This window comes from Littorina saxatilis, linkage group LG8 (genome assembly GCF_037325665.1).
Source record: "Littorina saxatilis isolate snail1 linkage group LG8, US_GU_Lsax_2.0, whole genome shotgun sequence".
NCBI classification, from domain to species: Eukaryota; Metazoa; Mollusca; class Gastropoda; order Littorinimorpha; family Littorinidae; genus Littorina; species Littorina saxatilis.
The window spans coordinates 8,484,033-8,497,052 of NC_090252.1; the positions used below are offsets into that span (position 1 = coordinate 8,484,033).

The 13,020-nt window shown below is 41.8% G+C and overlaps 1 protein-coding gene across 1 annotated transcript in view; it reads right to left on the minus strand.

Moving 5' to 3' along the window:
• Positions 1–6,031: 6,031 nt before the first annotated feature.
• LOC138972713 (beta-secretase 1-like) overlaps positions 6,032–13,020 on the minus strand; it is a 21,970-nt gene continuing 14,981 nt past the window's right edge. The window contains exons 5-11 of the mRNA XM_070345368.1: positions 12,944–13,020; positions 11,611–11,745; positions 10,614–10,715; positions 8,864–9,040; positions 7,877–7,973; positions 6,950–7,102; positions 6,032–6,450 (exon numbers count right to left, since the gene is read on the minus strand). The exon at positions 12,944–13,020 is cut by the window's right edge and continues 55 nt beyond it. Coding sequence (XP_070201469.1) covers positions 6,245–6,450; positions 6,950–7,102; positions 7,877–7,973; positions 8,864–9,040; positions 10,614–10,715; positions 11,611–11,745; positions 12,944–13,020 — 947 coding nt within the window. The 3' untranslated portion in view covers positions 6,032–6,244. The remainder of the gene's footprint in view (positions 6,451–6,949; positions 7,103–7,876; positions 7,974–8,863; positions 9,041–10,613; positions 10,716–11,610; positions 11,746–12,943) is intronic.

Here is a 13,020-nt window from a genome sequence, read left to right on the forward strand (position 1 = left end):
ATATATATACAGTTATAATGTATTAAGTTTGATGTGATAGTTCTTTGATTATATTGTTTTCTGTTCTTGTTGACCCAATATTAGGGCGAGGGCTGGATGTAAATTGAAAAGCAATATTCTTGCTTATCTATTACCCTCGATAATAAAGATTTTGTCTTGTCTTGTCTTGTCTCTCTCTCTCTCTCTCTCTCTCTCTCTCTCTCTCTCTCTCTCTCTCACACACACACGGACACAGACACACAGAACATACACAAACCGTGACAACTCTCTCAATGCCCACAGATGTTGAACAATGTTAGTCGCACTCAAGATAGTGTTTATTCTGGACATAAACAAACTGTCTCTAAACTTCTTGGACTTACACAGTTAACCACAATACATGTACCATGGAACCCCCGTTTCACTTAAGACCTCCAAAATTCAGACTCGGAAAAAAATCTGTTTTTTTTACCAGAAACGAGTCAATTTACAGATATATATACTATGAAAAGATAACAGGGTGGGGTGGGGTGGGGTGGGGGTGGGGTGAGGGTCTTAAAAGGGGGGTTCCACTGTACTGTGCAATGGACAGGCAAATATCAGCAGTTGATTCTACACAGTGGCAAGCCAACACAGATATATCATTTCAAAGTCTGTGTTTGGTAAATCGTTGATGAATGGTCGTATTGCTCAAGTTATCATGCACACACACTGATTAAAGGCTGCCATATTCGTAGCGTTCATTAATTAATTCATATTGTTTACATGTGCCAATAATGTTATAAAACTGTACCTAAGAGGCTAAGGGGATATAATAACGATTGGCTGTAGCTTTCGAACACAGAAAAAATTATTTCAGTATTGCAAAGTGGTGTTGATAGTGTCGAATGTAAACAGAACAGTCTCAAACGCCATCTTTGGTTTACGTCAACGGTCTAAAAATAGCCCAAGTCCTGGAGAACTGTTGCTAAACAATGCAATAAAGAATTAATTATTTCTCGTTATTGGTAAGGACTTCAAACCTAAAACTTTGCAGGAAGCTTAATTTATACATCCCCGCAATGATGGGAAAAGCCCTGGAAGTAATTAAACTAATTAAATAAGACTATGTCAGGCTTTAATGCACGCACATCTTATGTACAAAGTAATGGCCTGCTTGCATCTGTGAAGTAAATGTCATCAATGTAAAAAGTGGCAGAAAAAGCACGCATACGTGAGCGCGCGCGCACACACACACACTCACTCACAAACCCACACACCTAGTCACACACACACCTACGCATGCACGCACGCATGAACACACACACATTCACACACATACATACAGTCACACACACACGCACACATACACAGACACACACACACTCACACACCTTGTCACACATGCATGCACGCAAACACACACACAAACACATATTTTTTTCCTATCAGACAAAAATCTTAATTTTCCAAGGTTGAGGCTCTTGCCCTCAATCAATAAATTGTGTAAATGATTGTTTCATCTCCATAACAACACCTCTCAGTTGAGAACTGTAACTGAGTTCAGAAACTGATACATAAGTTATGTACAAAGGAAAACAAACAAACACATCCATAAAAGGTAACCATGGAATTCCAGAGCCCATTATAAATTGTCAAGTCATGGATTTCGTTTTTAAAAAAAGCTGACACAATGGAAGACAAAGAACAAAAAGACAATTGTTATGGTATCACCGCAATCATTATCAAAAGCTATAACAGCAAAACGCTCAAAAAACACCACATGCTACGCTTGCTACACTTGAGTACATAACAAATTAGATTTGTCACAGAATAATAGCTCCTAGCATATAACCACGTCATGTCCCAAATAGACACTAGTTCTGGCGACAGAACAACCAAGTTAGCAAAGCATAGCATCACAGAGTAAAACTGTCCAAATTAGCAATCACTATAATCATTGTCCGTTTCATCTGATCGTCAAGCTGACAAGCAATACCAATTACAAAATCGAACACTCATAGTCTATCCGCAAAGCACAATAAATCCAATAGGAGGAAAACACAAAATATATTTATTACCACTTACAAAATGACAGAAACAGCTTACAAATAGCAGGTGCCCAAAAACCTCTATTTGATTTAAAAAAACAACGCACACACAAAACACAAAAAAAGCATAAGACAACACAAATTTAGCTGCAACAGCACCACTGATGAAAGAAACTGTCCTTCCCATGTAAACAATCAAGTACACCAACACAGCATGAGAAGAGCATCCCTTCACTGGGACACATACCAAAACTCAATAGTCCAACTTTATTTTTTAGCCCCCCCCCCCCCCCCCCCAAAAAAAAAATACATAAATAAACAAGAGGCGAAGCCTTCAAGGCTCACGTAAGAAATCGACAAACAGTAACACAAACTCAATCACTTCGTCACACATGATACACACACACACACACACAGTAAGCGGCATAGGTGACACTGTGCAAGAAAGCGAGACACTAGATCTAGATCTGAATGGCCGATTTCGAAGAAAAAACTAGTCTCGGCCCGCTCAAAATAACAATGACCGAGACTTTCAGTAATTCCTTCGCGTGACGTCTAACCCTCTTACGTCATATGTGACGTCTTCAAATGTTGTGACGTCTTCAAACGTTAAAGTTTCTACCACAGACATACATACATACATACGCACGCACGCACGCACGCACAGACAGACAAAAGTTAGCATCGCATAGGCTACACTTACGTGAGCCAAAAACAAGTCGCGTAAGGCGAAATAACAACTTTAAGTCAAGCTGTCAAACTCACAGAATGAAACTGAACGCACTGCATTTTTTCACCAAGACCGCATACTCGTAGTTTCGTCAGTCCACCGCTCGTGGCAAAGGCAGTGAAATCGACAAGCCAGAATTGTGCCGTAATGGTCGCGCTGAGCAGGATAACACGCTTTTCTGTATCTCTATTCTTTTTGGCGTACTGAGTTTGTTTTTAATCCAAACATATCTTATCTATATGTTTTTTGAATCAGGGACCGATAAGGAATAAGATGAAATTGTTTTTAAATCGATTTCGGAAAATTAATTTTAATCATAATTTTCATATTTTTAATTTTCAGAGCTTGTTTGTAATCCAAATATAACATATGTATATGTTTTTGGAATCAGAAAATGACGAAGAATAAGATGGAATTGTTTTTGGATCGTTTAATAAAAAAGTAATTTTAATGACAAGTTTCCGATTTTTAATGACCAAATTCATTAATTATTTTTTAAGCCACCAAGCTGAAATGCAATACCAAAGTCCGGCCTTCGTCGAAGATTGCTTGGCCAAAATTTCAATCAATTTGATTGAAAAATGAGGGTGTGACAGTGCCGCCTCAACTTTTACAAAAAGCCGGATAGGACGTCATCAATGGTATTTATCGAAAAAAATTTAAACAAGAGGCGAAGCCTTCAAGGCTCACGTAAGAAATCGACAAACAGTAACACAAACTCAATCACCCCGTCACACATACACACACACACACACACACACACACACACACACACACACACACACACACACACACACACACACACACACACACACACACACAGTAAGCATAGGTGAAATTGTGCAAGAAAGCGAGACCCTGGATCTGCCAAGTAGTCTCGGCCCGCTCACAATAACAATGACCGAGACGTTCAGTAATTCCTTTGCGTGACGTCTAACCCTCTTACGTCATAATGTGACGTCTTCAAATAGTTTCTATCAGTATCACACACGTCAAACACTTTTGACCGAGACTGACGTAATCCATAGACTCGGAAATGTTAAAGTTTCTATCACACACACACACACACACACGCACGCACGCACGCACGCACGCACAGACAGACAAAGTTTATCATCGCATAGGCTACACTTACGTGAGCCAAAAAACGTCCGGGGATATCATACCCAGGAACTCAAATTTCATAAAGATCGGTCCAGTAGTTTACTCTGAATCGCTCTACACACACACAAGACAGACAGGCAGACACACACACACACACACACACATACACCACGACCCTCGTCTCGATTCCCCCTCTATGTTAAAACATTTAGTCAAAACTTGACTAAATGTAAAAAGCATAAGACAACACAAATTTAGCTGCAACAGCACCATGCACTGATGAAAGAAACTGTCCTTCCCATGTAAACAATCAAGTACACCAACACTGTTACACAGCATGAGAAGAGCATCCTTTCCCTGGGACACATACCAAAACTCAATGGTCTGACTGTTTACTTCCCCCCCCCCCCCCCCCCCATAAAAAAAAATTTAAAAAATGCTGTTGATTGTAAGTGTATGTACAAGTGAATGAATATTTTTATCCCATGTAAAATCCTGGTCAGATCTGAGCTGGGGTAAATAATCAGTTATATTAGAAGGATTGTATCTTTGATGGGACCTTTAAAGTCAATAGACTAATTGATTAATTCAGCTGGACTCCAAGTGTAAAGGCGAACAAGAAGAAGAAGAAGAAGAATAGACTCATTCTGGAAATAACTCGGTCCGGTTTTTATGGGTTGTAACATTTTTTTTCCTTGGAAATTCTGAGGAAAGAAAAGTCAAGTGACTTTAAAACCAAACGATTGACTGACGTATACCAGTGAAATTTACCTGAGAGTTCTGTGTTTCTACACCCTACGACAATGCAACGCTCAGTTCGTTTCAAAAGTATGCACATCTGAGCTGACTATTCGATGATCGATGTGATTGCGTGCCTCAGTGCCCTGATCGCCAACCACGTATAGAGAACCCCTGGCCGGTGATGTTTTGCTTAGACACGACTTCAGTGTCACACATGGTTTATTGCCTCAGTATTTCCAAGGAACAGCAACTCTTCCATAACCCATCTTCTTCTTCTTCTTCAGCGTTCCAGAATTGTCTGGTTACGTGTAAGCTCGTTTGCCCATTTGGTCTCCCCACACTATACTCCGAGAGCATAGTCAGCTTCACTCCGCTTTCGTTGAGTAAGCATGCTGGGTATTTTCGTGTTTCCATAACCCACCGAACTCTGACATGGATTACAGGATCTTTTCCGTGCGCACTTGGTCTTGTGCTTGCGTGTACACACGAACGGGGTTAAGTCACTAGCAGGTCTGCACATAAGTTGACCTGGGAGATCGGAAAAATCTCCACTCTTAACCCACCAGGCGGCAGCGACCGGGATTCGAACTCACGACCTCCCAATTAGGAGGCCGACGTCTTACCACCACGCCACTGCGCCCGTCCCACAACCCATCAAAAGCCAACAGAGGTTCTTTCCAAACAGCTACCGAGAACACCATTTGAACTGTTAGTGGCTTGCAACAGCCAACATTAATCACCATAAGCTGCCTTAGCACAAGCAATGAGTACATTGTCCTTGTGACTGGCAATTCTTAGCAAGTATGTATCGACGGATTTCATCATTTCTTTGGAATATATGGCTGACTAAATAAAATGATGCTGTCAGATTAAGGTATAAAGAACATTGCCCTCACGACACACACGTTTTAGCAAGCATGTATGACTGACTTCATCATTGCTTCTGCATACATGGCCGCATTAATATCACAATACTGTCAAAATAGGGAACACAAACTACCAAGTACATTGCCCTTTTTTGTGTATGAGCTCAACAGGCAAATACATTAACCCAAATAGATTACCCTTTTGTCTAGCAGCTCAAAACAAAAGCACATATGTGACCCTCCACCACGAAATGAGTCGCATGTCACCTCGTACGGTTCTGCGCTAGGCGTAATATAAATCCGGGGAATGTATGGTAACAGTGTGAGGGTCACCTTAGTCACAGGCTTATAACTCAAACAGTTTTCGCTCTTTTCTAAAACGGGTTTCACCACTGGATAGAGCATAAAAAACTCTTTAGGAAAATGTACACATATGAAAATCATGCAAAGGTGACATGCGACTCATTTCGTGGTGGAGGGTCACATATAGGTTGATTTTATCATTTCGAATGAGTAAGACACCTGAATGAGTATTACAATTCTGTCAGCAAAGGTACATCACACACCCTCCCCCCCCCCCCCCCCCCCACTACAACCCCCAAACTTCAAGAAATTACTACATCAAAAATCATTATTTACTCCAAATAAAAAACAAACACTGAGACCACTCATAACCTCACCTTATCCTCCCCACAAAATAACATTGAAAAAAAAACGAAAAAAAAACTTGTTACGATCATTAACATCGTCACATTCACACACAAAAAGTACATGAAATAATATCAAACTTAATGCTAACTGCCATCAGCAAGCACAGTCTCGGCTTCAGGATCTTCTGACAAGCGCCGCCTGTTGGAGAATTTGCGTAACTGCCACTGGATCAAGACGATAATCAGCGGCAGAGCGCACACTATACAGACGGCCGCCATGATGTACGTCACGATCAGAAGTGTGGAGTCGTCCTGAACGGCTCGCTGGTACTGACAGGCTGTGAGGTTGCCTGTTGATGAAATATAGGTATGATTAGTGGTAGATGATGATGATAATGATGATGATTGATTATGATGGAACTTTTGAAAAAGATTTCAGTGCTTTCAAAGAGTGACAGGCAAATATGCATGCATGTGTCTGTACCAGAGAGAGAGAGTGTGTGTGTGTGTGTGTGTGTGTGTGTGTGTGTGTGTGTGTGTGTGTGTGTGTGTGTGTGTGTGTGTGTGTGTGTGTGTGTGTGTGTGTGCGTGCGTGCGTGCGTGTGTGTGTGTGTGTGTGTGTGTGTGTGTGTATCTGTGTCTATGTACATGCCTCTGTGTGTGTGCATGCTTATTATAACCTGCTGCGGAACATTTGCATTGATGCAGATTGTTATCTACAGGAGGTTGGTGGTGCGGGCGGGAGGGGGGGGGGGGGGGGGGGGGGGGTGTGTGTGTTTGGTGGGTGATTGCAGTTCAGAAACGTAATGTTCACTGTTTTTCAAACGCTCGACTCAAGACTGCATATACCTGTGGCTGGGAAGAGTCCCTCTATCACCAGGTCTGCTCCCTTTCGGCCAGGGTATGGAGGAGGGCACGTACTCGGCGCAAAACCCATGCGCTTGTTCTTCCGATCGAAGACGACATAGAAGCTCTCCATCAGCAACGCCCCTAGCACAGCACCTGTGGTCACACAAACGTATAAGTTGTAATGAAAGAGCATTTAGCAAACATGCAAACATTATTCATGAGTGGAAAAGTGGGTTGAGTGGTCAAGCAGGTAAAATATGTCCATCTCAGAAAGACAGCTCATTCAAATTAATAATGCACAGACAAAATTTTGCTCACTCTCTTTCTCTCTCTCCTTTTCTCTTGCACACACACTCATGCAGACCTCACACAACCAAAGGAGCAGAAGCACACGAGCACACACAGAGTTCCACACAGCCTTACACACACACTGACGGTGCAAGAAACACTCCAGTCACAGGGAGAGATGCCAAACTTGAGACAAGGACAGTAAATGTTGTAGACATTTATGATGAACACACAGACAACAATGACACAATGACAATTGACACACACAGACAACAATGACACACAGACAACAATGACACACAGACAACAATGACACACACAGACAACAATGACACACAGACAACAATGACACACACACTAAAAACACTACCCTCCTCCTGACACGCACACACACACACTCAATAATTAGGCCAAAAAAAAAATAGTCTGTTTACGGTAACCCGACCGACCCTATTTTTTTCGCGCGACCCTAGACTTTTTTTTGGGCATTTGGGAAAAAAAAAATAAATAAATAAATAAATAACGTAAAAATATGGTTTTTTGGGAAAAAAAAACAAAACAAATTCCGACCTACCGACCCTATTTTTTTTGGCCTATGTTACCGTAAACAGACCTTTTTTTTTTTTGGCCTTAACATACCTGAGTCAGAGGGGGAGATGCCAAACTTGAGGCAAGTACCGGGGACCGGAAGAAAGCCCACGGTCTCCGCTGAGCTCTCCACACTACGTAAATAATGCTGCAACATGAAAAATCAACGCCCTTGTTTTTAAATGTTGCATACATAAATAGTGGTCCAGCCCCTCCCCGTTTAGCCCCCCCCCCCCCCCCCCCCCCCCACACACACACACAATTTCATACCTTTTCCTTTTCAAGACCTTGATTGTTCTAATGTCAAGTTAACCTTTTTGTTTGTTTGTTTGCTTAACGCACAGCCGACCACGAAGGGCCATATCAGGGCGGTGCTGCTTTGACATATAACGTGCGCCACACACAAGACAGAAGTCACAGCACAGGCTTCATGTCTCACCCAGTCACATTATTCTGACACCGGACCAACCAGTCCTAGCACTAACCCCATAATGCCAGACGCCAGGCGGAGCAGCCACTAGATTGCCAGTTTTAAAGTCTTAGGTATGACCCAGCCGGGGTTCGAACCCACGACCTCCCGATCACGGGGCGGACGCCTTACCACTAGGCCAACCGTGCCGGTGTCAAGTTAACTACCTCTGTTTAATTTACCAACTTATTAGTCAGATTCCCTCCAATAAAGACCTCATTTTCTCAAATGTGTCCCATTGTGTATTGAAAGGTCTGAATACGATGGTCATATCGATGAATGCATGATGAAAGGGCCTCTTTCCCTTCAAGTCAAAACTTGACTAGATGTAAAAATGTAGTGTGCCTTACTCTGTTAGTGTTTAATCTATAGTGCTCCCCAAATGAGCAGGTGCAGCCTATAATTGGCAGTGCTTTGTAGCCAGAAAATTACTGTACTTCTACCTGCATATCTCACACGGCATACGCGCTTTGAACTTCGGATAAGGCGCTATATAAATACCCGTTATTATTATTATTATTATTACAATCTACTATAAACACAATTACTGCTGATGCAGCACAATTTACCTGAGCGGAAAGGTGAAGAGTGAAGTACTTGCTGTGACCTTGACTGGACACCAAGGACAAGGACACGACAGGGAAGAGGTCAAAGGCCAGACTAAGGTCGTCCCAGCATAACAGATCTGCTCCCGTCCAGAAGGTCGACAGTGGCATTGTCCCCTCGCCCTTCTTCTGTTCATTGGTCTGTTCACACAAAACATGTCACACTAAATGACATACAATACCGACACTGGCATCGTCCCCTCGCCCATCTTCTGTTCATTGGTCTGTTCACACAAAACATGTCACACTTAATGACATACACTACCGACACATGCACAGCCTATAGCAGTGAATTAACAGTAGTTTTTTACTGCAAATATGACAAAGTCACCAAGACATGACTTTCTTTCTTTATTTATTTGGTGTTTAACGTCGTTTTCAACCGTTCAAGGTTATATCGCGACTGGGGAAAGGGGGGGGATGGGACAGAGCCACTTGTTAATTGTTTCTTGTTCACAAAAGCACTAATCAAAAAATTGCTCCAGGGGCTTGCAACGTAGTACAATATATGACCTTACTGGGAGAATGCAAGTTTTCAGTACAAAGGACTTAACATTTCTTACATACTGCTTGACTAAAATCTTTACAAACATTGACTATATTCTATACAAGAAACACTTAACAAGGGTAAAAGGAGAAACAGAATCCGTTAGTCGCCTCTTACGACATGCTGGGGAGCATCGGGTAAATTCTTCCCCCTAACCCGCGGGGGGTCCAAGACACGACTTCGTTCTAAAAATTCTGTATTATTTCCAGGGAGACATGTGGCAGAAGCGACATAATGTACATGAGACGCCATTATTTGTATTATGACACCTTCTCTAAATTTGTTTCACTTTTGACTTCAGATATTTCACTTTGGAGGAGAGGGGCAAGAAGAGACATCTAGGTTTGTTTAATTTGTGACATTTGTCATTAGACACAGTCATCATTTTGTGAATCTTCCAAGAAGGTACCCACTGACGTTGACAACACACCTGTCTTCTTCGTTCACTGACACTGACGTTGACAACACACCTGTCTTCTTCGTTCACTGACACTGACGTTGACAACACACCTGTCTTCTTCGTTCACTGACACTGATGTTGACAACACACCTGTCTTCTTCGTTCACTGACACTGACGTTGACAACACACCTGTCTTCTTCGTTCACTGACACTGACGTTGACAACACACCTGTCTTCTTCGTTCACTGACACTGACGTTGACAACACACCTGTCTTCTTCGTTCACTGACACTGACGTTGACAACACACCTGTCTTCTTCGTTCACTGGCCTGTGCACTTGAAACAAGCCCTTCCCCTGAAATCAGTTCCGATGCCTACCTCAGATCTGCCAAGGCTTAGGCCTAAAAAAAAAAAATAGGTGTGGTTACGGTAACCCGACCTACCCTATTTTTAGGGGCCGATCCTATAACTTTTTATTACATTTGTCAAAAAACAACACACACAAAACAAGAAAACGAACGCAGAAAACGCAATGAAAGCGAAAGCGCCCGAGTCGCACACTTATTTCCCTGTCAAGTAGTTCAAGTAGGTTTAATTTGTACACATTAGAAAAAAAAAAACCTTCCTACCCTATTTTTTTGGGCTATGTTACCGTAACCACACCTAATTTTATTTTTGGCCTTACATGCCATAAGATGGGCCGGCGATGGTTTGCATGGTTTGCATGGGGGGTGGGGGGTTTACAAGATATCTTTACAGGCTCACCTTCAGATCTGCTTGGATTTTTGTCACCACCTCCTCAAACACACGACGAGGAAGACGCAGATGTGTCGTCCCACTGTCCACTATGGTTTTATCAAAGTTGTACTGAAAAAGGAAAAGTTTAAAAACGTGATCCGTTGCCCTGAAATAACATTCACTCAATACAAGCATAGCGAGAGAAAATCCCAGTTCCAAAATGCCAACATCTATTTTGTTTCAGACCTAAGAATTAATATACTGTACCGCTTTTCTTGCTCTTTCTCAATTTTGTAGTTGAAGCAAAGATGGGCCCAACCCACCCACCCCCCCCCCCCCCTCCCAGTTAGAAAGTCAGGTCTTAAAAAGGAAGGGGTATAAAATGAAATGGGGGTAACTTTACAGAGGTTACCTACAGAAAGCCTAAGAAAACATGGTCGTTTTTTAAAATTTTTTCTTTTATATTTCTTTCTTTATTTGGTGTTTAACGTCGTTTTCAACCGTTCAAGGTTATATCGCGACGGGGAAAGGGGGGAGATGGGATAGAGCCACTTGTTAATTGTTTCTTGTTCACAAAAGCACTAATCAAAAAATTGCTCCAGGGGCTTGCAACGTAGTACAATATATGACCTTACTGGGAGAATGCAAGTTTCCAGTACAAAGGACTTAACATTTCTTACATACTGCTTGACTAAAATCTTTACAAACATTGACTATATTCTATACAAGAAACACTTAACAAGGGTAAAAGGAGAAACAGAATCCGTTAGTCGCCTCCTACGACATGCTGGGGAGCATCGGGTAAATTCTTCCCCCTAACCCGCGGGGGGATTTCTTTTATATACACATAAACACAACATTACATACAGCATACACAGAGTTAAGAAAACAGGGTCTTAAAAAGGAGGGAGTCTTTAATTGGGGAGTATCTTTTTCTTCTTCTTGTCGATCACTCAGATGGAAACAATTGGGGATTATTAAAAGGGGGGTTCCACTGTATTTCAAAATAATAGATCTATCTTACCTCTTTGCAATCCAAATTGAGGGAGCTCCCTGCAACAGCTATGTCCGATATGACTACCTCATAATACATCTCTTTCACGATGGGACTGTAGAAAACGTCGTTTTTATACGGCTCTCCGGACAATCCACCGAGAATCTGTAAAAACAAGAAGAGCAAACGCTCGATCGAGTCACTTTCGCAGTTCTGAATATTATATGAGGCATCAGATGGACAGGAAGAAATTGCTATTCACAACACAATGAGTCACGTTCACATAAAATTTGAGCCCGGTCACTTTTATAGTTTCCGAGAAAAGCCCAACGTTAAGTTGTGTGTTGCCGAACAGAAAAGGCTAGTTATCTCCCTTGTTTTTCTGATAACGTTCGTAAAAGGCTACAGATGTAAATACTTTGATGTAAAGAATAATCCTACAAAGTTTCAATCACATCCGATGAACTTTGTCAAAGATATAAAATGTCTAATTTTTCCTTTGACGCTGACCTGTGACCTTGAAAAAGGTCAAAGGTCAACGAAACCATCGTTAAAGTGTAGAGGTCATTGGAGGTCACGACTAAACAAAATATGAGCCCGATCGCTTTGATAGTTTCCGAGATACTTTGTCAAAGATATAAAATGTCTAATTTTTCCTTTGACGCTGACCTGTGACCTTGAAAAAGGTCAAAGGTCAACGAAACCATCGTTAAAGTGTAGAGGTCATTGGAGGTCACGACTAAACAAAATATGAGCCCGATCGCTTTGATAGTTTCCGAGAAAAGTCCAACGTTAAGGTGGTGTCTACGGACGGCCGGCCAGCCGGCCGGACGGCCGGCCGGACGGCCGGCCGGACAGACTAACACTGACCGATTACATAGAGTCACTTTTTCTCAAGTGACTCAAAAACCACAAAAAACCATGCTTAAGGTCAAATACAAGCTTCAGCAATATTCTAAAGTGTGTATGAATTTAGGCTCCAAAGGCCAAACAAAAGCAAAGCAAAAGCATTCTCAATCATAGATACCCTTAAATAGTTCCACAATAAAATATCTCCGAATCGCAACAGTAAGACCTTCTCCAAAAACACTGCAATGACACATTCGTTAAAAACTAACCTTCAATTACACCATCCTCAAAGAATGAACAAGCATCTATACCTGATATCATGAATCCAATGCTGGTTATCCTTTATATAAGTCCCAGTTTGTGTGAATCACTTCAAGTAGATAAAAAAAAAGGTGGTAATCTGCCAATCGGCTGAAAAATCTCATGCCTCAATTCCAGGGTTGACTACTTACATTTTTCTTGCTGACTTTTAAAGGCTGTCTTTGGAAAACATCTGCGGAACACATTTACTCACCAGATTGCCCTCCATAGCCGGACTGCCAGATTTGTTATGGACGTGGGCAGTGCCGCAAAGCTGCATGGAAAATATGT